This window comes from Varanus komodoensis, unplaced genomic scaffold (genome assembly GCF_004798865.1).
Source record: "Varanus komodoensis strain SLA01 unplaced genomic scaffold, ASM479886v1 scaffold23, whole genome shotgun sequence".
NCBI lineage: Eukaryota > Metazoa > Chordata > Lepidosauria > Squamata > Varanidae > Varanus > Varanus komodoensis.
In genome coordinates this window covers 11,643,484-11,669,884 of record NW_025335627.1, presented here as the reverse complement: position 1 = coordinate 11,669,884, position 26,401 = coordinate 11,643,484, and the positions used below count along the sequence as shown (strand labels likewise).

The window sequence follows — 26,401 nt, the reverse complement described above, 5'->3', positions numbered from 1 at the left end:
AGTGCTTTGTAAACAGATCAAGCCGGCTACCAACTAATCTACCCCCTCATCTTAAGATTTAGAACAAAGCCCGACAGTACCCAGAAAAGCTCCCGTAGAGGACAGTGCCCTGCGCTGTAAATAAGAAAGAACATAAATTCACCACTATCACTGCCACACAGATTAGGTCTTAACATGAGCTTTTACTTATATTTAGTCCATTTCCTGGTCACAGATGACACTACAGACATGAACCTCTATAACCTTAGTAAGCAAGAAGAACATAAGTTCTTACTGCTCCTAAACAATTGATACCTTCATACTGAAACTATCTAATAGTTTCTATTGCAGGTCCCAATGTTAGAACTGATTGGAGACAATGGTCAGTGGAGCAGGATGAAATGGTGGGACAAGAGAGAAAAAAACAATGAGAGTGCAGGAATGGACTGATATATACACTCTGCAGTTAGGGAAGATACAGAGTTAAATAATAATCATAAGAGACTACTTTTCTGCACAATTCAAACATCTCTACTTCATATATCCTCAACTTTTCAGCTCACAATAAAGGAACCCTGACACTGTTTTGCTTAAAGAAGTTCTCCTCCTTGCTTTTTTTTTTTTTTTTTTGCTTAAGGCAGTGCTTTGCTTCAAGACTGCTTTTCCCCCAGGTGTCCCTTCCCCACCCTCTGCCCTGATGCTCATAGATTTGGTTCAGCTCCACTGTTACCAAAGGCAAAATTCTAATTCTCTCTCTGGTATGTGTGTAGGAAGGAGGATAAAATACTCCCTCTATCACCCTTAATAGGCAATACTCTTTTAGAAGTCATCATAGTATGAGATTCCAGGTGAAAAGAGGAGGTAAAGAAGAGGGCCCTAGGAGGAGAGGTGTCTCTTGCTGTCGCACATCAGAAAAAATCTCATAGATCCCATATTTAAACATGCAAAGAACCATCCTTTTAGTACAATCTGCTGCAGAAACATCTCCAAAGTCTTGATATGAGTCTTCCCATGACAACCATAAACTTGCTAAGCGAGTCATATTCACTCTTGTTGGAGGTCCATGAGAGTCCTCCCAGCATTACTTGTTCTCTTCCTCCCATCCAACCTCATTTCACATTAACTTACCAGAGACTGCAAGAAGGCAGCAGTGGCCTTCAGTACTTCCAGTGATGTGAAGACAGATGGAGAAAGAGCCCCCTCCAGAGCCTGACGCTTCAGGCCTCAGTTTCCAGGGCCTGGGCCCAGCCAACCTCGTCAATGCCTATCAGGCCCAGGCATCTAAGCAACAGTTCAAAGGCAGGCTGGGTTTATGTTCTGGATGCCTAGAGGATGCCAGAGAAATGAATCCTGCTATTCAGCTTATTTCTGGAGGGGGAACTGTCCCCCTGTCTCTCATTAAGAAGTTTAGATGCTATAGCCTCATCTGTTTGTCAGTTCTGTTCTATACTCTGGGGGAATGTTTCATTTCTGTCATTCTGATTCTTTTTCAAAAAGCACACTAATCCTTTGCTTTTTCTTTATTTGTTTATTTTTGTTACTGCCATCTATTCCTCCTCCGGGTGGATACATCCATACACACTGTTGGTGTTTGGGTATTTCTTTAGTGGCATGTGAGCTGCCACTTGTTACCACTGCCACAAGATAAACTCAAGGACTATACATATGGGGGAGGGGGTTGTTTTTTGTTTTAAACACAGAGGGTTAGAACTTTTAAGAATTAATGATGAAATATCAGCATAAAGAAAGCCCTTAAAACAATTTAAAATGTATTACAACATGACTGTAAGTGAAACCACACCAGCTGACAGCTATGTTGATAGCCACCAGTTTTTTCTCTCTTACACTCCTGCCCAAAAAATTCCACCAAAGAATCTCTTCCCATCTACCTTACAGATTCCAGAAACCTGTGGGGTTGCAAACTGAAGTGAACAGACATCAGAAAGATAATAATCTCCCAGCCAATATTTAGAAAGCTTCTTGAATTAAAGCCACTTAATCCTGAAGCAGCTAGAAAGGAGCAGTGTGCTAGGATTAGACGAGACAAAATTCTATTACAAGGATGCCAGTAAAGTTCCCTCTTTCAAGGAGTAGCTGATAATACGTACTAACAACTGCATACACAAACACTAACATATTTCTGAAGAGGTATTATATAATCTCAGTAATTGGTCATATACCACTACAGGGTTCTGTCATCTAAAGCTGTGCTTCTTGGACATTTTTACAATAAAATATTTGTATTTTGCACTTGCCCATTTAATCTTTCTTTCTTTCTTTGTATGCAACTGAAATTAGCCTTGTATATTTGTAAGCTTCTGGTAAGTTACAAAGGGCTGTGTTGTCTGATTGCTTTTGTGCAGACTTCTTAGATCAAAAGTAGACATTAATTTGCAGCCTGAACATGGCTAGTGCAAAATAAATAACCCTAAAAACAAAAGCATAGCATTTCTTTACTCTGCTCCTCATAACATTTATTATTACTACTACTGCAGCATTGGATTTATACCCCACCTTTTTTCCTCTTGTGAGGAATCCAAGGCAGCTTGCATAACTCCATTTGATCCTCACAACAAGAACCCTATGAGGTAGGTTAGGTTGAGAGTCTATGATTGGCCCGAGGTCACCCAGTGAGCTTCATGGCTCAGTGGGAATGATAGCCCAGTTCTCTCAGGTCCCCAGTCGAACATTCCAAGCACCACACCACTAGTTCACACATTAGCAATATATGGCAATGAGCTGCAGGGCATGCCAGCAGCCATTTTGATGAGTCAATGCCTAGGCACAGTTTGTCATGGTTTATATGAGGGCTGCTTAATCCTTAAATGATTTGAGACAAGCCACAGCAACATGCCGAATACAGAGATCCCTCCCTGCATGTGGACTGTGTGTATTATTGTGTGCACCAGATCATTATTTGATGATGTTATTGGCTGAGTTAGCAGCACAACATAGAAACTCATCTTGCAAGGAAGCTACACGGTATGAGCTATTCATGCAGCATTCTGCTCATTTCCCTTTGGCCCTGGAGCTGGTATCCAGAAGACTCAGCAGTAAACACATCTTGTGCTGTTCCCCACTCCAGTCGCAATTCTTTCTTGCCCATCCCTGCCACTTTTCCCCTTTGACAACTCTCCAAAGTGCCCAAAGAATATTATAAGTTTCTCCATAACTGCTTTCAACACGTCAGTCACTTCATGTACTTTGTATTAACAAATACCACTGGAAGGAAAAAGCAAAGGAGACACACAACTACTGTTTCTGGTGGCAGTCATGCACCTATTTTGCCTTCTTCTTGACTTAAACATGTTTATAAGGAAAAAGAAACCCAAGAAGTGATCCTTAAGACTAAATTTTTGTTGCCGAAATCTTGTAGGTATTTATTTATAACCTGCTATGTATAAAAAATAGGACAACCTATCTAGTCCAGCAACCACAGAATAGATCAAGCATCACTATAAAAGACAAAACACGTCCATATAAATAAGCATTGGTATAACTGTTTCTGCTCCAGCACTCTGTTCATGTAGGAGCAACCAGATGCCTACAGGAAACCCACAAGGAGGACATGAGTGTAACACCACCCTGCAACTCATCATCTTCAAAAGCTTGTAAAAAGAGGCATTTGGCCTCTGGTAAGGGAACACAGCACTGAATCATGATTAGTAGGCACTGATAAGCATTATCCTCTGTAAATTTGCCTGATCTCTCTTTAAAGTGTTTCATATGTTTATGACCATTATTATGTGTAGCAAATTCCATAGGTCAATTATACGCTGTGTGAAGTTGTGCTTCCTGTTATCTGTCCTAAATCTCCCACCATTTCACCATGTAGTTCACTCAATGAGAGTCAAAAGCACAGAATCCTATCCACATACAGCAACCTGAAATAAACTATTCACTTCTCAAGACAGTAACTAGGGTTGTGCATTCCCATTCACATTACCATAAGGACCAAAGTTCATGCTCATCCACAGTCCATTATGCACTACGTGCTTCTGTTTGTGGTTTTCAGGACCACAAAAGAATCAATGCATAGAGGCCAGGCCAAGGTATCATGTGTATGTGCTTCACAGACCATCTCTTTCCCACACAAGTATCTTCTATGCAGTACAGTGGTACATTGGCTCACAAACTTAATCCATTCCAGGACTCTGGTCGTGACCCAAATTGGTCATGAGCCAAGTCAAATTTCCCCATAAGGTTCAATGTACATAAGGTTAATCCATTCTGTAACTAATTTTTTTTAACCACAAAAATTTGACACAAAGTGACAAAGAACAACAAAGATTGCAGCCATCTCCCCCCCACCCAGCATGATCACGATCACGCCTGTCATCCCTGCATGAGTGCGACCACGATTGCAGCCACAGACAGGCGATTGCAGGCACGCTGGGGGGGGGGGGAGTGTGATCGCAAGCACATTGGGGTGGGGGGAGACAGGCACAATTGCGATCACCACCTGATGCAGAGTTCGTGACCTGAGGCAAAATTTTTCAGAAATTTGTGTTCGTGACCCAATTTGGTCGTGAATTGAGGCATTCGTGAGCCAAGGTACCACTGTAATTGTGTCATCTATGCAATCCCATCTCATATGTATCTGCTTGGAAGTAAGCTCCATAGGAATCCAATGGGTCTTACTCCCAAGTATGTGTGCATAAGATTGAGGTCTTATTGAAATTTCCAATTGAAAACCCAGAAATTTGACGAGGTTATTCATTTTAATAGTTGCAACCCTACCTAACAAATCTAAAGCAAGGTAGCAAGGGTTTTCATCTCCTGTGGTTTAACAGTGGGAACAGCAATAATGATTCCTCCTCAAGCACAAATTAGTCTACTAAAATGAAGAAAAGAGGACCCAATTTTTGTGCAACAGAATTGTGAATTCCATTCACTACTGAAAAACAAAAAGCACTCTGGTCCTTAATTCTAAGTATAAGGATGCCCTTTCCTTATTTGAAACCTGACTCTAGCTGGTAAATCTTGGGATTCAAGTAAAAGAAAGAGAGATCCGGCAAGCTTGAAGTCTGCCTATACATGCCTATTGTTCATGAATAATATGGCTGAAAGACACCCTTAATGGATGCCTCCTTGTAGGTAAGTATAGTTGAACCTCGAGTTTTGTGGGTTTAACTTTTGCAGATTTGATTATCCATGAGTTTGCCATCAAAAATTAAATGGGAATGTGTTTGGAGCTTTGAAGCCTACTGCAGAAAGTCATCATCATCATAGAAAGTGAGGAAGCAAAAGAGGATAGAGGGAGGGTCTCCAAAGCATGGCTTCTTGTCCTACCCATCAAGAGAGAGAAATCTGTCTGGCATTTCCTTGGTGCAAAGAGGAAGCACTAGTGAGTGAAAGGGGAAGAGGGAATAAGAAAATAAGAATGTAATAATTGAAGAAGAGGAGCCCTGCTGGATCAGTCCAAGGTCTGAGAGAGAGGAGAAGCAATCCAGTACTCATAAGGTCAACAGTATTAAGAGGGAGGCTAGAGCTATTTGCCATTTTTCCACTTTCTCAGGGATCCTGTGCCCCTAACCCCCACAAATGTGGAGGGCTGACTGTGCTGAGTTTTACTTATTACTTAACACTTCTGTCCAAGATTTACATTCTAGGCAATGTTAATCTATTCCAAAGTTCTGCCGTATGGCAAAAAGTTATTGCCATTCCACCTTACTGAAAGCCTTTTCTGCATCAATAAGCATCAATGCATTTTCTTTTGTCTCATTATATTTGTTAATTATGGATAAGGCTCTTCTAGTGTTGCCCAATAATTGCTATCCTGCTGTAAAACTAGACTAGTCATAATGTATACTATTATCAATTATCTTATTTTACCTATTGGCCCACAAAAGCATACATTTAAACATACATTTGTAATTTAAAAATGAAATGGGTCTAAATAAGTTTGTTTTGCTAGGGTCTTTCTCTGGTTTATATAAAAGTATCATTATATCCTTGTATCATTCCTTGTATCATTTCAGGAGGGCAGAATATGTAATCTCTCCATAAATCTTTGAAAATGTTCCTTAGTGGTTGACTCATAATGTCAGAAGAACTTCTAACATTCTTCTGGGATGCTAGCAGAACCTGGATTTATACTGGTGCAATATTTTAGAGAGGTCTGATGAACCTAATGTTCAGTTGTTAAAGTCAATAAACATTCGTTGATATCAGTTAATCTATGATTCTCCAGATCTTGTAAAAGAAAATCCTTCCAACATTTCTTTCATCCAGTGCAGCAAATCAATACAGAATACTATAAAACTAGTATTTTTATACTAGAGTTCAGTTCTCAATTTGTCATTATTTGACATCTTTCGCTGTCTATTTAAAATTCTTTAGCATATGACAAGTTCATAGTTGGTCTGCTTTGCCTTCTTTTTCAAATAACTGCTTGAATTCAGTGTTTTTGCAGCTCTTTAATTCATTAAAGTTTTTACAATCAAATTCATTCTTGTATATAAATTATGTTTTTAATTTTGTATATTAAGCTTATATTATTCAAGTAGGCCAATATATATTTCAAATGCCTTTAATGAAGGTTTTGTTGCATCCTGAATTATGTTCCATTTGAAGTTACCCATTCAATACTGCCATATGCAAGATCTGAAAAATATGGCATGCCAATTTTCAACAGTTATAAAACAGGATGTTCTACATCAAATCAAAACAATTCATTTAAGTTTGGAAAACAAACACATACAAAGTACTATAGTCCAGATGCTTCTCCAAATCAGGGATAAAAAGTTTCATGGTTTATATTTCTAGCTGCTTGTCCAATTCTAGAGATAAATTTGTATTGTTTCCCAAGCTTTAATGGATGAGCTAATTATTCATCAATTTTCAAAACACTGTCTAATTATCTACCAGTAATTGCTGCCTCAACTGCTCTTTGACCTCAGCTGATGGAATGACAACCGTTTGCAATACTGCATTCCTATAAGAAAGGCCACATCCATGGCTTGATCGTCTAAAATTATAATCATCAGCTGCAGTTTTGATGTGTGTGTACGTATTATATATAGTCAATCAAAGCCGTACTTTATGGACTCACTATTCTGTTTCTCTCTATTTAAACTCCATTTAAAATGGTAGGAAAAACAAAATCCACATTTACATAATATTCATATTCTCCTGTAGGATGTTACATAATTGGCATGCAACAGTTCTTGTTTCGGAAACATTAGGTGCACATTTACTCTATCTATCTATCTATCTATCTATCTATCTATCTATCTGAATCATTTCCATACAGTTAGATATTAGGAAAATACCTAACTGGCTTCCATATAAACATTAAAATCACTATTAAAATCGCATTTGAAATATAATTTTAAAAATAATACAATTAAAGTAATATATAATAATATGGTGCAGTGCAGGAGCTGTAAAACAGACTATCAAGGTTAATTTAATTAGGGGCCAGGGAATGCCTGAATGAACAGGAATTTTTCAGGGGTATTTGAATGATGCCATATATTCTGCTTCCTGAACTGTACAAGGGAGTTTTTTCCCACAAGGTGGGAGGTGTTATTAAGAAGGCCCACTGTTGAGGTAATACATGACAATATTCAAATAATTTTGGAATGCCCAGAAAGGCTTCCTCTGGTGATCTTAACAGTCAATTGGGTATATATATGGGAAGGTGCCCTGCTAGGTGGATTCCTGATCCTAAGTTGTTTAGATCTTTGTTGAACATGATGTGGTAATTAACAGGCAGCCAGTGCAGTGCTTTTAGTGCAGGTCTTAAGTGGGCATTGATGGGTATCCCAGTGATCACCCTTACTGCAGCTTCTGAACCAGGCCCAAGGGCAGCTCCACATAGAGTGCATTATTATAGTCAAATCATACAGTCACCAGAGCATGGAGAGCACTGACTAGATTATCCCTATCCAGAAATGGGTGCACATGGCATACCTGCCAAAGCTGATACTGGGCACACTGTGCCACTTAAGTCACTTGGATCTTGAGTAGCAGAGAAGTATCCAGAATCACACCCAACCTACATACATGCTCCTTCAGAGGGAGTGCAAGCCCATCCAGAACAGGCAACAGCCCCATTCCTGGACTTGGAACTGCCAACCCATAGGGTCTCTGTCTTATTGGCATTCCACTTCAGTCCATTAGCCCTCTCCAAGCCATAATTGCATCGAGATACCAGTTCAGAATATGCATGGCTTTTTCCAATTCAGATCTCACGGAGTATTAGGGTTGGGTATCATTAGTATACTACTTAAACCTTGTTCCAAATCTTCTAATGACCACTTTCAATGGCTGGCTGGCTTGCTTTATTAAATTTATATCCCACCTTTTTAACTTCAAGGAACTCAAGGTGGCATACATGATCTTCTTCCCCATCAAGCTCTCAATCTTACCCCCACAACAATCTTGCGAGATAGGTTAGACTGAGAGTCAGTGACTGACTGAATTTCACCCGGTGAGCTTTGTGGCCAAGAGAGGACTATAACCAAATCTCCTGGATCACAATCCAACGCTCTAACCACTACATAATGGGGACAAGTTGGTACCCTTTGGCACCCCATAGTTCAGCTACTAGGGGGCTGAGATTTTTATTTTTATTTATTTGATTTATATTCCACCTTTTTTCTTACAAAGAACTCAGAGCAGCTTACATAACTCTCTTCTTCCTGCTCTCAATCTTATCCCTACAACAACAACAACAAATTGTGAGGTAGGTTGGGCCAACTGTGACTGATCCAAAGTCACCCAGTTGGCTCTGAGTGGGGACTAGAAATCATCACCTGAGCCCAAGTCCCATGCTCTTACCACTACATCACACTGGATCTCAATCTCTCAAATCAGACATGCAATCACCCAACACTATTCTCTGGAACTGATCCTGCAAATATGAGTCAAGTCAAGTCAAGCCTCCAGCTCCCAATTCATGGTGGCAGTCCAGGATAATAACTGTGATTAGTGATATTAATTCTGTGATTAGAATTGTCAGGGTTGTACTCCCCCTGTTCACCTATCAAGATCACCACCATAACTGGAGTGCTCAAAATGTTGGTCATATATTATTTCAGTAACACGTATAAGCCTTTAAGGTAAGAAGCATGATTATCCACTTAATGCAAAGAGTGGACTGAGTCCAAGGGATGATGGCTTGCCTGCCATCATTCAGTGAACCAAGGACTCCCCTGTTCATAAGAGGCACTGGTACTGTAACAAGAGTGTCAGCTCTATCTTCCAACAATTATTTTCCATGAGCCCTTAATCCATTCCAATGTCTTCAAAGAAGCAGAAGATTGATCTACTCACTTCATACAGTAGACCATGCTGCTTACTGCTGAATGACACATCATCCCATTCAGTGAATTCACCCCAAGGTACTCAGAAACTAAAAGTGGGACCTTGAAATCTTGAAGGGGGGGGGGGGTCTTTCTCTGTAAATCAGAAAGATGCACTCTCACTGTAATGATGCAAGGAAGCAGCCTTGTGGATACAAAAATGCTCCTTAAACAGAAGAAAATGGCACAAATGGCCTTCCGTGCAGGCCAAAATCTAGCAGCAACTAAAGGAAAACAATTCATGTGGGTTCACATGAGCTAGAGGAACATCTGTGTCATCATTTTACACAGGCATTCAGAAATTACCACCTCATTGGACAACTCATGCAAGTGTGAAATGTTATGTCATCTACTTGATTCCCTTCAGTTCTTGACATGTATCCTCCCAAATACATTAGGCCTAAAACTGGGGGTGGGGATGTGAACACTGGCCCCATCTTATCAGGTCCCCGACTGTACCATGTTGAATAGCAAGGCCTGAAAAGATCCTATACCAGGGAAAAACATCTGAGGTAGAGGAGTTGTAGGGAAGCTGTAAGTGAGTGAAAGGGTGGAATCACCCTTTCAATCCTAGTCCCTTCATAGTTATAGAGAAGCTCTGAAAATATGTGATGAAGGGAAAATGTGCAGTTCTGCCCATAGTGACTATACATTTTCCCAACATTTTCCCAACTCATCCTAAGAGGATTTTTATTCAGGGTGGGATATAAATAATATAGATATATTTCATCTGGTACAGAAACATCTCCTAGTGAAATCAAGTAAGAGTTTGCCTTTTGTCAAAGGAAGATTATCCAGGGAATATTTGAAATACTGTCACCAAGAAAACTCTTGGCTGAGTCTTAGAGGTGTCATCAGTAATCTGGAAGAAGTACATCTCAGCACTCACTGATTTCAGTAGGCCTCATAAATACTATAAATAAAGCAGTAAAAATATCACAGCTGACATCATTTTCATTCACTTCTCCACATATGAAACCAGGACATCAGTACCACGTAACAGTATTGGTAAGGCCTTTGTGTTGAAGAGTGAACCAGATATGCCATCCTAAGAACAGCTAATTTCCATGTTATGTAGACAGATGGAAGATCTATGGGACAGGATGAGGACTGCCAGCCCAGAATCAGGCTACAGTTCCAGAGTTGTCACTAACATGCTCTCAGATCACTTCTCTTGGGAATGTAAAAGTCATGCGGGACCAGACCAAGGTCCACCTTGTCAAACCCCTTGATCATTTTTAGTAGCTGGTCTTTTCTGCATTTTTTCCAACTCTACAACATCCTTTTCTAGGTGCAGTGATCAGAACTGTACATAATATTCCAAGTATGGCTGCATCATAGACTTATACAAGCAGAATATGCATTTGGCCATTTTATTTTAGATCCCTTTCCTAATTTTGCCTATCATGGAATTTGCTTTTTTCACACTAGCCACACACTGGGTTGACATTTTCACTAAGCCATCCACCCTAACCTCAATATCTCTTTCTTGGCCAGTCATCAGTAGCTTAGTTTCCATTATCTTATACAGTGGTACCTCGGCTCACGAATGCCCCAATTCATGACCAAATCAGGTCACAAACAAAAATTTCATAAAAATTTTGACTTAGGTCGCGAACTCCGCATTGGGTAGCAGCTGCAATCTCAGCCATCTCCTCCCCCGCGAGTGGGGAGATGGCCACGATCGCGCTGGGAGTGGGGGGAGGAGATGGCCGAGATCGCTCTCATTTTTCCTGCAGGAGAGCCCCTGTGATTGCGCCCGTCTTTCCTGCAGGAGCGCAACCGCGATCCTGGCCCCCTCCCCTCAGCACGATCGCACTCGTCTCCCCTCCCAAATGCACCCGTGTTCGCGCCTGTTTCCCCCCTCCCCCAGTGCGCCGGGATAATGGGCACGTGCAGGGATGATGGGTGCGATCATGGTCGTGCTGCGGGGAGGGGAGATGGCAGTGATCTTTGTTGTTCTTTGTCACTTTGCTTTAGATTTTTCTGATTAAAAAAATAGTTACAGAATGGATTATCCTTATTTACATTGAACCTTATGGGAAAATTTAACTTGGCTCGTGACCAATTTGGGTCACGACCAGAGTCCTGGAACAGATTAAGTTCATGAGCCAAGGTACCACTGTACTTGAAAAGTTGGGATATTTATTTATTTATTTAGTATTTGCCCCAGTATGATTCCTTTATGTTTGCTGATGTCGAACCAGAACAACATTTGCCATTTTGACGCCCATTCTTCCAGTTTGGTGAGATCATTTTGAAGCACTTCACAATCTGTTTTGTTTTAATACCCATAAAAAATGGGTGTGATCAGCAAATTTGGTGACCCTATTTGTTGATTCTAGTCCAGATAATGTATAAACAAATTGAAAGGCATCCCTGTTGGAGCCCAACTGGGAGGATATATCATTTATTCCTAATCTGTACATTCTGTTCTTTCACCAATAACTGATTTTAAAGAGGAGCTTGAACAGCTAAGCAGGAGCTTCATGAATGGGACATTTGGAGGGCTTTCATTCATAGTTAACATAGGTTGAAGATGACTTGATGGCACGTATCAATGACAACTAAATGGAGCTTTCCTCTTATTCCATGACTGTCAAATTTGCTCAGGAGTCTTTGCCAGTAGACTTTACTGAATATTTTTGGAGGCCTGCATGGACAACGTCTTCTGTACCTGCCATGTCCATATGTTCATCAATGCCTCAAAATTCTCTAAAAGGTTAGAGCAACATGACATACTTGTGTGGAAGCCTTTGTTAATACTTTTCCAGCAGGGCTTCTATATGTTTATTAATTTTACCTTTCATAATGCATTCAAAAAATTTACCCAGAACATATGTTAAAGTAATTGGCCTATATTTTCCCAGAATCACCCCCTCTTGGATCATTTTTATTGAAAAAGGCATTGCACTGGCCATTCTCCAGTCTTCTGATTCAAAAGCTGATCTTAGGGTATTTGGGATATCTCTGTTAGAAGATAGGCAATTTCACATGTGAATTCTTTCAGAACTCTAGGATGGATGCCCCCTAGGCCTGATGATTGCTTTACTTTCCATTTGTTGATATGGTTGAGAACTTCATTTTCTGGTCATCATTGGTCACCTTAGACTATCTACCAAAAACATTAGCATAATACAGGTATTCATCCTATATCTTCTGCACTGAAGATAGAGGAAAAGAATTCATCCAGCTTCTCCACAGTCTTCCTCCACACTCTCCACAGTTTAGTCCTCCATTATCACCCAGCAGTCCAAATAACTCCCAAACTGGTTTCCTGCATCTAATATATTTAAATATTTCATTATTATTGATGCTGTTTATCATATGCTCCTCAAAATGCCTTTTTACTTTTTTATATTTTTTATTTTGATATTCACAAAAACCATGCATTTTTGCATTTCTTACTGTTTCCTTGCATCCCTTTTGTACACATTTATGCTCTCTTTTGTTCTTCTCATTTGGGCAAGACTTCCGTTTTCTTAAGGAAGTCTTTTTGTCTAATAGGGGTTTTTTTTTTAAACTCCTGGTTAACCATGCTGGTAAATTCTTAAACTGCCTGGCACCGTCATTATTTGTTTTTCGGCACCAGGCTAAGACCTTTTTATTTAAAACTTATTTTAATTGTTAAATTATTTGAATTAATACGATTTTAAATTTTTAGCCGAGAATGCACCGGGGGTTTTTAAACAATTTTTTTAAAAAATGTTATATTGTTATTATTTATGTATTTATGTATCCTTTGTGAGCCACCCCGAGGCTTTGTTGCAATGGGGGTGGCATAGAAATATTTTAAATAAATAAATAAACTCAGCAGAGCTATCTGTGGCAGACATTATAGCTGGGCTTCTATCATTGAAGCTTCTTTCCATATCCTCCACTTGTTTATCTTTAGGGCACAGAATGCTTTCTCCTGTATATCAGCAGGGTCCTTAAACAGGATGGGATGAAATAATTAAGAAGCAGAATTGGCATACTGAAGGAAGAAAGAGATTGGGCTTTAAATCAATACTGCTAATATACTCTGGAGGCAGCTGATCTATTTTCCAGCTTCAAGACTGCAGTTTTAAAGCACAATGCATAATACATCTAATGTGGGCTACATTTAAAGTCTGATTCCTGAAGCCTCACAATACCAGTTTTTTTCATCTACTGTACAGCATGATGATTTGCATGAATGTCCTACAGTTCTTCACACTGCATTCCATTTTTGTTTCTATATAAAACACACAGTTACGGAGAAAGAAAGAGGGAAAAAAGGCTTCAATTCAGAGTGAACATTCACAAGTGGAATTTCAGGGACAACTCCTCTCTTAATTTCACATTTTCTGCTTGGCCACTGCCACCAGCCATCTCTTTGAAGAACCAAAGCCTTGGCAGATTGTGTGTCCTCTTTGACATGCCACCACCAGAGGGGGCTGAGAGCTACTATTTTTGAAACCACAGATGCACACATGCAGATGTGAGAGTGGCAGAGACAGGCTGTCCACTGGATTACTCATAATGTAATTGAATGTCATGTTCAGTAAACGATGACACAGGGAAACACGCTGGATTGGTTTTTATGGATCTTTCTTCGAAATGTAGTTGTTTGTGGTGGGAAAGAGGCTGCTCTGCTCTGAAGTGGAGTGAGCATGTTACATGAAAGAAACGGGATGAAAGGCCTGTGGAACACCCAGCATGGAGCTCCAGCATGATGATTAGTCTAGTGAGAAGCGGTAGGTGGCACATTTCAGCAGCACTGATTCAGAGGGTGGCTGGGTAGGGGGTTGGGGAAGAGAATGCACACATGAATTCTAAAGTGGAACCTGCATTTGAACGATGCTGTGGGAAGGGGGGGGGGTGAATGGAAAAGGTGGGACTTTGGTGCAATGATTCACATACTGATGAGGTTTCGGTGTCAGATTTTCCAATGCAGCAAAGCACTGAGAAGCAGCAATTATAGAAGAGCTGGGTAGGACAGCTACATGACCAACTGGATCTTGGAGGGAGGTGGGAAGCGAGAGAGGGAAATAAGTCATCATCTTCACTCAGCTCCAGGAAGGCTGGTTCAAGTCTCTTTCTCTCAGATCAAAAATAAACCTTGGCTTGGGCAGGGCAGTGGGCCTTCACCCGATGTAATGTGACAGAATGGCAACCTTTTAAAAAACCAGCATGCTCTTTGCAAACTAGATGCCACTTCCCGGTTCAAATAGCAGATACCCAATCCCACGGCATGGGGGGCTGAAGAGCAGCAATAGGAAAACAGCAGCTGCACTCGCAGCTCTGAGAGGAAGAAATGGCAAGCAGACGGGGGCTATTACAGTTATTTCCGAATAGTTTGGCACGCCTCTAATCAGAGCTTCTGTTCCCCTTTCCCCTTTCGTTCTGGGTTTACTGCTGTGTCATTGCTTCTGAAGGGCAGCAGAGCAGACAATGGCTCAGCTTCTAACCTTCATTTCTGAAAAGTGTTCATCCTGCAAGTATTAAGGGTCCTGGCTGTGCCTATCACAAACACACACAGGGTGCAATAACAGAAGGAAGCCAATTTTCTTGGGTTTTGAAGTGCTTTCCAAAACTATGGAGCTTTCCTGGAGCAGAAACAGAGCCATGGGGGCAAAAGATGTTTTGATTGTGCCAAATGATTCCTTTCTTGGCAGGGAAGGCAAAAGCAAAATCTTTTCCTGGTGGAGATGGGTGGACACACAGTCCAGACTAATGTACCTCCAAAAGCATTCAAGTTTAGATACAAATGGGAACATGAACAGTACACTTTACTTAGCACTTCACTAAATTCTGTTTAACGGAATTTTTAAAATACGACTGAAATCACACATTACTCCCAAGGTAACAGTAACTGCAGCAGTACCAAGTATTTCTAAGTTTTGATTTTCTTTTAGTCATTTGGGTGAGGTAGAAATTTCTTCTGAAAAGCATTTTGGAGATTATACATCTTTTAAACATTTTTTCAGCATCGTTTAGCTGCCTGCTACATCAGAAGCAATTTTGCCCTGCAGCTACAATTAATCCTTTTCCCTGAATTAGTCAAATGTGTGATCCCACCCAGCCAGGAATCCTACAGAAAATGGGCTTACAGCACAGCATGACCAAGTCAATCAGATAACGTTATGTATAATATTGTCCTAGGAATGTAGAGATGAAAGGAAGCACACTTGACCATTGGCCAGGGGACCCAGGGTCACTGAGAGGCAGCAACCGGTGCCTCCCAAGAAGAACATCAAGGGACCAACCTGGCCTCATCCATCTGTCAACGGAGGAGGAGCTGCAGTGACCTTGCTTACCATCCCTTCCCAGAAAGAACTTGCATCTCCAACAGTCAGCTGCTCTTTAAGAGCAAAAGTGCAAACGAAGTGTTCTCATGCAAGGGGACTACAAGCTATTAGTTGTGTAAATGTATGGGTGAGTGTGTGTGTGTATTTGTATGCAAACATGCATATACACACACTATTGCACTAATTTGTAATGTGTCTTTTGAATCACTCAGTAAAAGGCAAGATATTAATTGTAATAAATAATCAAATCTAATGAATCAGGACACATGAGAGTAAGAAGAGCTAGTTAAATTAATAAGCAAATGATTTCACAGGTCCACAAAATTAAAATAAGGGGGATGATTTGGGGGCCTCTGCTAAAAATATGAAATTGTTGTAGGTTCATGGGTAATGAAAACTACATCACAATTATCTTTGACTGAAAAATGAAGATGTTGATTTTAGATTCTGCAAATTATATCAGACCATTTTAAAGCCCCAAATGTAGGAAGGCCAATTGTGTATGTATAAGCCAGTTTTACAACCGCTTGCAGAGAAGAACAGCATTAGGGACAAGTATGTTTTTAAAAACACTTTGTGTATGTGGTCCTTTCATGTTTCAAGGTTAAATTCTAACTGTGCAAGCTTACTTCTAAGTAAACATATTCCATGCTGACCTACTCCCATGTGTGTTCTAAGAAGCCTTATCCTTAAAAATGTACACATAACATATTTAACAAAGTTTGAATGTCGCTAGTTCAAGCTGACCACATTAACCACAGACAAATTATGCACAGCTCCCAATCCACATGCTGTTGTGATCACACCAGTTGTCTCCTACTGTGTCTTTTAGTCATACTCTTAAGGCCAGCAGGTTCCACACAGCATCATCTTATCATTTAATGCATACTCTTTTCTTTAACATCTTGTTTTAAGTTTTATTTTCTTTTAAGTCTGCCTCATAAAGCCTAAAATGATACTCATACATTCATGGATGAGACACATGCATAGAGTAGAAATGGGAGGACCACCTGGTACCCTCCAGATGTACTGGGCTACAACTCCCACCGACTCCCAGCCTTCATGGCCAGTAGTCAGAAATTATGGGACCTATAGTCCAAACATATGGAAGGCACAACATTGCCTAGCCCTCACTGAGGTCATAATTATGAATAAGGGTACACAGCAGCTTTTCCTCTAGCGTATCCACGAAAGGTACACCAATGAACTGTAGCTGCTTGTACCAGTGCCGGACTCCTAGAAAGGACAGTTTGTGTCAGATCTTGAAGCTTTTCACACCAAACCTTAATAATTATTGATTGATTATTGCAGCAGCTGTCTAGTCCTCCAGGAACAATTGCAGGTCCAGATGTACACCCATGCTGCAAACCTCACCCTCCACAGGGAGAGCAGCCCTTTTTAAAAACAGGCTCATCTTAATTTGACCACTGACCTTCCTTCTTTCCTAGATCAAGCCTCAACTTATTAGGCTACATCCAGTCCATCGCTGATAACAATTCAGGACTCCCACAGAAATGTAAAATGGTTCTCCTAAGTTCTATACAAACCAAATATCCCTTAAACATATCTAATGATACCTAACATCAAAAGCTGAAATATCCAGAAGAACCAGCAGAGATGCCTTGCTCCTGAAATACATAATACACCAAGGGGATTTTTGTGGCTGTTTTGCTGATTTCTGTGCTGTTGTATTATATTGTGTTATTTTAAATCCTTGTATTACATTTTTATATTATAACAGTTTAGATAGTATTTAGTGTTTTAAACTCTAATCAGCTCAGAGAACATTAGTTAACAGGTGGATAAAAAGTTAAGAACTAAAGACCGCCATGTTCATAGAGATGGGTGAACCTGTCAATTTCAGTTTCTCATTTTTCATTCTTAAATTTGATAATCTCATTTTCACATACATTGTGGTGAGAAGATTAAGTGCACATAAATATCTGTGCACATAGTTGCATATAATTTTACTTAATGCACTTATTTCTAGGGATGCGGTAGCACAGTGGGTTAAACCGCTAAGCCACTAGGCTGGTTGGTTGAAAGGTCGACAGTTCAAATCCACAGACGAGGTGAGCTCCCGTACTCTGTCCCAGCTCCTGCCAACCTTGCAGTTGGAAATCATGCAAATGCAAGTAGATAAAAAGGTACCACTTTGGTGGGCAGGTAACAGCATTCTGTGTACTTCAGTGTTTAGTCATGCTGGCCACGTGACCACGGAAACTGTCTGCAGACAAACACTTGCCCCCTTGGCTATGAAACAGAGATGAGATGAGCACCACCCCCCTAGGCATTACTGGACTTTAATGTCTTAGAGCAGGGGTCAGCAACCTTAAACACTCAGAGCCATTTGGACCTGTTTCCCACAGAAAAGTAAACACCAGGAGCCACAAAACCCTTTTGACATCTAAAATGAAGATAACACTGCATATATCATTTTTTTACCTTTATGCTATGTATAAAAAACTATAGTGTATTGCATTTATGAAATCAATGAACTGCTACAGAGAAAACAATTTTTTATTTCTGCATGCAACAAAAACATTTTGAACTCCAAAAAAGACGCTTTCAAATAAAATACTCATTGTCTATTTGAGTCCTCGTATTTATGCAATAAAAAGCCAAACTTAAATTATGATTTTTGCTCAGATCAACCTTCTGCATCAGTTCCAAAATGGCTTTTTTTTGCTCATCTCCATCCAGATATTTTTCAGCAAAGGCTGTGTGTTTATTCTAGAAATGTCTTGCAACATTCAACTTTTTGTTGTTTGCCAATTTCTCACCACACATTAAGCATACTGGTAAACCAGTCCCATCAGCAGTGAAAGCAAATGAATCTGCCCACGTACCATTAAATGTTCTGTTTTCGTCTGAAACTTTTCTTTTCTTGGATTTATCCATGGTTGGCCTATTGGGGGTCAAAAAGCTCAATAAATCACGTGCTGGCGGGTGTCACACATTGGCAGTTATTTTGACGCATATTTTGAGCGACAGGGAGCCACAGCAGAGGGATGAAAGAGCCACATGTGGCTCCAGAGCCGCGGGTTGCTGACCCCTGTCATAGGGAAACCTTTACCTTTACCTTTATTTCTACAAGCAGTTTCCTCTAATATAATGAATTTTTGTACATAATTTTCCATGATTTGTGTGCACCTTCTCTTAATATAAGCATTTCTTACTACATTCCTGAAATGGAAAACTGCATTGCAAAAAAGTAATGAGCAAACTTTAACTACATTTTGGTTTCCATACTGGTTCAAGAGATGCATATTAAGAAAAGTCACATTTAAAATATAAACTGAACAAACTGAGCAAATTTCTTCCTGATTCCTAGTTCCACAATTACTCTGGAAACTGTGCCAGTAGCTGCCACAACTGTCATCTGTGCCACCAGCCAGCAATCATCTACTGCATCCCATCCTTTCTTGTAAACCATCCAGAGAACTTCAACATGGGCAGAACAGAAACAAATAATAATAAGGTAATAGTAATAAATGGGATTTAAAACTGGATGACAATACTTCAGGATCTGGCCCAGTTCTAGACACTTTAGAAAAGCAGTACATTTTCGGCCTCCTCTAGGCCACAGACATTCAAGCAGGGCTAAAAGACTCAAGGGGCCACTTCATTAATTCATGCTTTTAATGGTGCTCACTGAAGCTGTTAATTATTCCTTACTAGCTTCTAATTGTTTTTCTTGGACATTCAGCTTCCTGGTTTGCAATCCACCAAACAGAATAAAATCTGTTTTGCTGTTCCTCCAAACAGAGGAAAAAACAAGCACTTTCTCTGCTTATGGGAATGTGCATTACAGCCCTCAAACCTACGATGAAAAGCTGCAGAGGACAACATTCTCCTGTACTAAAAGTTTGGATGAGATAAGGAAACTTTGGGAAGTGCAACATTTCTTACCCCTGCATGATAAGCTGCAACTGCTGAAACAAAAAATAAAAAAAGTCCCACCCTCCTTTATCTCTGATCAATATTTCAGAACCTGATGAGTGCATTTGAGAGATATAGAACTCTGTCTCTGAGACACAGTTTCTGTATCATTGGGATTCTATAGTAGGAAGGGTAGTAATACTTGCAGTCTGTTCCCCAACTCACTGTCACATCGGTTACATCAGTAATTAATCAGTATCCCACACCAATAGGAACTGAAGTCATGAGAGTCAGTTAAGACCAATGCTATTAACAGCACAGTTCTATGGCCTCTAGACATCATCTTGGGGGCACAGGATGCTACAGATTCCAAGACTGAGGGTTGGAAGCACAGCTCTGATCTTGAAGCTGCAAATCTGTTCTCTATTCTTGCTCTTCCCACCCCTTGCAGCTGGTGTGGAAACAACTGCTCCAGATGCTACTCCAGAAACTTGTCCCAACCTCAAGGTAAAGGGGGCTTTCCAGGAGGGGGGAATACAAAGGCCAAGGTACAGCACACCCTGTGTCCACTGCAGCCTCTTTCCCTCCCACTCCAACGTGCTCCAGTCACACAGCTGGAAATGGCCATCAAGTGAAAATGCAGAGTGAGAGGTTCAGGGAGGCAGAGATCACCACTGCTGCTCCTCCTGCTTTTCACAGGATGCTCATAAACCTTTGAACTCAGGCAAGGACTTGCTCGGAGCCATAGCTGCAGTATCTAAGCAACAATTGCAGTTCTCTGCCATTGTATGTTGCAATTGCCAAAATAGGTAAGTTTCAAGTTAGAGCAAGAGGCATTGTTTTTGGCATGGACAATAGGTAAAAGGTAGAGCACCCACTTTTCACACAGAAGGTCCCATGCCCAGTCCTTGGCAGCACTGCCTGTTAAAAGGAGCAGGTAGCAGATGATGGGGAAGACCCTGGCCAGAGATCCTTCAGGAATGATGCCAGTCAAACTAAAAAACTCCACAGAGTAGAAAATGAGCTAGATGGACAAATAAGAAGGTAAGGAAAAGCCTGCCTAGTCCACTCCTGCCCTCACTCTGGCCAAACAAATGCCTATGGGAAGCCTACCAGATGGACACATGCATAACAGCATCCTTCCTCTCAGCTTCCCCAGAAACTGGTACTGAGAGGCGTCACTGCTTCCAAAAGAAAGAATCCCAGGAAGCTGCCATATTCCTGGTCAGACTATTCTTTGACCAAGCCAAGGATGTTCTACTCTGACTGGCACCAATTATCCAAGTCAGAGGTTACTCCCACCCCCTAGTATCTGATCCACCTTCTCACCTGGAGATGTGAGGGGTTAATTTTGGAGTGTTCTGCATGCAAAGCAACTGCTCAGATACAGAGGTATGTTTTCTCTGCAGCTTTCTATAGTTGCCATTATACTAATACTGATTCTAAGGATTGGATAATTTCAAGTTCAAATTAACTTCTATCAGGTGGTATATGCAGGCTCTTACTGATTTGTTTTTCTGCAGCTCAGAAGAAGGTGGCTTCTCTCTTTCCACATCTGATGAAAAACAATTACTTTTACAGCCATATGGAAACTGAAAATATTGTTACCCTGCTTACAGCTTTCCAAGCACAAGAATAAACATTAATGCGCAGAGACATTCTGGACCCCAAAAGACAATTGCATACACATTCCCACCCTTCTTTAATCCACACCTTGTGGCACTTAAGACAATCCTGGATTTCAGTGCACCACTGTAATTAACAGATGGAATGTGTGTTCATGAAAAAAGACTAAGAAATAATAAGGACTTACCAGGCATCCTTGTTTATTAACTTTGCTCCAAATGTGATACATTTCATGCAACCTTCCAGAATGGCATCATCAACTTCAGTTCCAAAGTTCCAACCTCCCACTCACTTACACCCCCTCCTCTGTTCAGCATCAGTTCTTATAGATATACACATCACAGAGTGAGATTAAAGACAGTTCAAGACCAAGAACCAGGAGGAGCAGACAGATTTTTTAAGCCAGAACCAGGAATGGGGGGAGGGGAGTTATTAGGGGGGGATGTCTTACTTGCAATCATGTTTCTCAATTTCAAAATGAGGGTTGAAGTTGAGGATAATCTTCTGGTTGGGTTCCGGGGCATAAATGATCCATTCACAGTTCTGATGGGAGGGGTAGTCCTGCGGGTAGCCAGGTGAAGTGATGTAACCAGCATCTTTGGAATTCAAACGGCCCCCACATGATTGAGCTACAAACAAACAAGAAAGCCTAAAATGAAAAGCAGCTGACACTGGTTATGAACTTCAAATACATTACAGTTTATTCCTCTGGAGTTGCACGAATGGAGGCCTGGGTCTGAGGGTTATATTTTTTAATGTGTTACATACTTTTTTTATTTTATAGCCACTTTAAGTCTCTGGACATGAAGATGGTTACTGCACACAATAATCCCCCCCCCCCGACAACACATGGGCACATTCCACATCTTAGTCCAGAAAAAGTACAGCTATAAATGGGCCCACCTACACAATTTCAGATGTTTTATTTTCGAGTAGGCAACACAGACATCAGATTATTTGGAAATAATAGGCATGCCAGCATTTCCTCCCCCCATTAACTCTTTTACAAGCTTTCTTGTGGCTGTCTTCCACAGTTGCCCTAACAGCACCTCAATGATTTTATTAGCTTGAAACATAACAATGCCACACTTGCAATATTGGAAAGAGAATTCCTGCTTTCCAAAACAGAAATATTCAGGTAAAGAAATTGGACCACCTTTGTATGTTGATGTCCTAGGCAAAATTAGGCCCAGTGTGCCCTTGGTCTTGTACCCCCTTCCCCAACCTCAGTGCCTACCAACTTCTTTGAGTCAGATGACTCCTTTTGATTTAACAAAGCTTGCGTATTAGCAACCTATATGCTTCAGTGCTCAACTGCCATTTAGTTTCACAAAGAAGCTTCTGATTGTGTAACAGAGAACAGTCCACCTGATCTCTTGTCATTCAAGGACAAAATTTCAGATGGGTGTAGGCAAAAGGAAGGATGTCTAAAAAAGAACTGTTAGCTTCAGCAAGGCCTAAACACCTGTTTTTGCATACATTCAGGGTTAAGATATAAAAATCATGATTATGTTACAGGTATGACCTCTCTTTTTTCTTCTTGCAAGGAACCCAAGACTGCTCACAAGATCCTTCCACCCTCCATTTCATTCTCACAATAACCCTATGAAGTATGAGAGTCAGTGACTGCCCCAGAGTCACCCAGGGAACTTCATGGCAAAGTGGGGGTTAGAACCCAGATCTCCGGAATCCCAGTGCAAGACTTTAAACACCACACCACAACACACCACACCACCATATTAATACCTTTAAAAACCCTGCAACAATTCTTATCGACAGAAAATAAAGAGATGCCCTTAATTTTTAAGGAAGATTTCATTTATTATTTATTCCACCCTTCCTCCAAGAAGCTGAAAGTGACATATATACCTCTTAATTTTATTCTCACAACAATCCATGAGGTAAGCTAACAGGAAGTGAATGCTCCAAATTCACTCAATGAGCCTTCCTAGCCCAGGAGTGGATTCAAACCAGTATTTCCCCAATCCTAGTCCAAAAGTAACCACTACAACACACTAGATTTTGGCATACCTATCACATCTACAAGCCTTAAAATATTACTTAGTTGCAGGGCTTTTTTTGTCATCGAACGCACCAGAATGGCGTTCTGGCACCTTTTTTTCCAATGGATTTTACGACGTGATTTTGAATCATAGCAGATCAGCAACGAACCTCATTGGAGGCTGCTTTTGTGTCTGCTATCTGATAGTGAGATAGTGAGGGCGCTGCTCTCGGCTTGGGACGGACACTCCGCTGTGTGTGGTCGCGCGCTTACTGCAGGAGACGTGAGTTGCAGCACCTTTTTTTTTTTTTTTTTTACAAAAAAAGCACTGCTTAGTTGTAACCCTATGTAGAGCAAGAAATGCACATGTTCCTCCTGAGGAACAATCACATAAGATAGCAATGTAGAAAACACAGAAAAAGCATACTTTTCTAATCATAACAAAGGTCCATCCAGTCCAGCATTCCATAAACACGGTGGCAACCCACTGCTCACAGGATCCCTCAAGCAAGATGAGTGCAAGACCTCTGGCTGCCCAAGCTCCTCATCAACTGGTGTATGCAAGCATGCCACCTTTGATGGAGGAGGCCGCACATGGCCAGCAAGGTTAGTAGGCACTGATAGCCTCCTCCCTCATGAATCTGCCCAATCCCCTTTAAAGCCATCCAGATTGGTGGCCATCATCACTGCTCATGGCAGCGAATTCTATACTTTAACTATATGCTGTATAAAGAAGTGCTTCCTTTTATCTGTCCTAAACCTTCTCCCAATTAGTGTCATAGGAAGATCAGCAATAAAGAGCTTGTCTGATGTTTCCTGAAAAAACCTGGTATGAAATAACCAGAGCAATTTACTATGCCACATAGTGGCTTTGTACATGCTGGCATTCCACACAGATGATCTACTCTGTTCACCACATCAGGGCTTGGTCTGTGTGAGAAGGTTTCTGTGTCCCACATAGGCCCACACATGAAGTTTCTGGCATAGCAAGGAATCGCTTCCAGATCACGTCTTGGCATCCCCTGTTTCAATTCCAACCACAAGACTGCACATCAACAGCCCTCTCCAACCCCCTTCCAAATATTTCTCCCTCTTGGCTTTGCCTTCATCTCTTCCCTGTCTCCTCCAACATCTCCAGCCAAACTAGGCAGTTGGAATTAAAGACTGCAATAATCAACAGTGGTGGTTTTTGTGGTGCTGGCCCACAAATAGCCTGTTAACAATTGCATCTTGAGCGAAGAAAGCACTCTCAGCCCTTGGTTATATAACAACAGACCCAGGAGGGTGATTTCATTTTCAAGAAAACATTTCATCTTACAAATGCCACAAATCTGATTTATTATTTCATTACTGGCCAAGGGGGGGAGGGGAATCTGCATCATACACACCGTTGATACCATAGTAAAGAATCCCAACAATGCCCCATTTTCCCACCCAGCATCTATCCCTTTGGCAAGGAGCTTTTCTTTTCACTGCGCCCATCAAACTATCAGAGTTGCACAGCAGCAACACTGCTACTGGCAATGATCCATGCCCTGTAGCAACCTAACTGGGATGGTTTCACAGGCTGTCCTTGAGCTAGCTGTCTCAAATGAGTACCGCTCTAAGTGTTGATGGATAATGGAAGAGGGAAAATGGGTTAGGTGGCCTTTCTGAAGGCGGATACAAAAGAGTTAAGTGATGCACTCTCCTGCAATCAGATCCTTGGTTGTGAGACATTATTTTCTGCATCATCAAGCCCAGAAATAGGAAGGTGAACCATAAAACAAATACTTGGTACAAGTGTAATTATATCTGAGAAAACCTAAGATTAATCAAGGTAGCAGTTTTGTCAGGTTCTAACTCTGAAATGTGTCATATGCTGTCCTTCCTTCCTTCCTCTCTTTTTTCCTCTCCCCACCGGGAACTTCTTGAAACTCTATTGTACAATTGTCTGCCTTGTTCATGGACCTTTACAGGAGACCCAGATGATGATGTCTTCCATTTGTAACCCTTATGTTTTCTCACTAGCTCTATCTTTTGATGCTGGCCGTGTCTGAGGACATCTGGCCATTTTACGCAACCCTACTTCTTCCACTCGAAGAGGAACCTGCTGCCCATGGAAATGCAAAAGCAGATGAGTGTAACCGCAGCACCCTCCTACCCATGTTCCTCAGCAACTTGTGTATGTGGACAGACAGCCTCTGATCCTGGGGGTGGCAGGTAGCCCTCTGGACTAGTAGACACTAATCACCTTCTGCTCCCTAAATTTGTCTAATCCACTTTTTTCCCCTGTCAAAAACAATTGTTAAAGAGAAAATTATGGAATATTTCATATATATATTATATTTTTATACTACCAAATAACCAAAGTTCTCTGAGCAGTTCACAACAATTTAAAGACAATTTCAAATTGACATTCAGTATAAAATAAGAATTTAAGTAGTTGAACTACAGTAAAAAATGTCAGTGACAATTGAAATAAAACCTAGCATCAGGACAAAAATTTACAATATAATTCCAAATTTAAACAGCCTGAGGCTAGAATTCTTGGGAAAACTAGGTCTTCACCTGGTGCTGGAAAGAGTACAATGTAGGTGCCACATGAGAGAAATTCATTTCCATAGCTTGGGTGCAGTAACAGAAAAGGCCCTCTTCCTAGTAGCCACCCACCTGGCCTCCCTCGGAGCTGCACAGGGCCATCTCAGGAGTAGCGCTAGAAGCCCTCTGCCCAGAGACACCCGCAGCAGCCTCCACTTCACTGCCTGCAAATGGCCTCATCATCTGCCCAGTTTCTAAACTCCTCTAGGCAGGCCCCTGATTCACTGGGCCCCAGACAGTGCTGAGACAGACCCTTTAATCCAGGGGTCCTCAAACTTTTTCTAAAGGGGGCCAGTTGACAGGTGCCAGCAGTGGACACGGCCGCCAAGGCGGTGCGGGAGGGGGCGTGGGCTGGTGAGGGGGCAGGGCACACGAGGGTGGGAGGGGGGCTGCGGAGCAAGCCGCCGCTGGGCGCACACATGGCGAGGCGCTGGCTTGCTCAAGAGGAGATCATTTTCTCCGAGTGGGTCCAAAATGATCTCCTCGTGAGCAAGCCGTGCATTCTCGTGTGCCAAACCTGTGGGGCGGGCCTGTTAAATGAACATGGCAGGCTGGATCTGGCCTGCAGGCCTTAGTTTGAGGAGCCATACTTTAATCCTCTCTGCCTCCATCTGAACAGAAACAACCATTCTGAAAAAGTTCTTCTGTTTTTGTGCACCTGAGCTGCTAATTCAGCAGCATGAACCAAGAGACAGCTCTGCCAAAGCCTTCCTGGCTCCCCACTCTGATATGAGAAGGCACAAGTGGGG

The 26,401-nt window shown here is 41.3% G+C and overlaps 1 protein-coding gene across 2 annotated transcripts in view; it reads right to left on the bottom strand.

The window, feature by feature from the left end:
• The window catches only part of NRP2 (neuropilin 2), a 240,025-nt gene that overhangs the window by 165,007 nt on the left and 48,617 nt on the right, over positions 1 to 26,401 (bottom strand). For both annotated transcript variants that reach the window (XM_044431841.1, XM_044431842.1), the window contains exon 2: positions 21,522 to 21,699. In XM_044431841.1, coding sequence (XP_044287776.1) covers positions 21,522 to 21,699 — 178 coding nt within the window. The remainder of the gene's footprint in view (positions 1 to 21,521; positions 21,700 to 26,401) is intronic.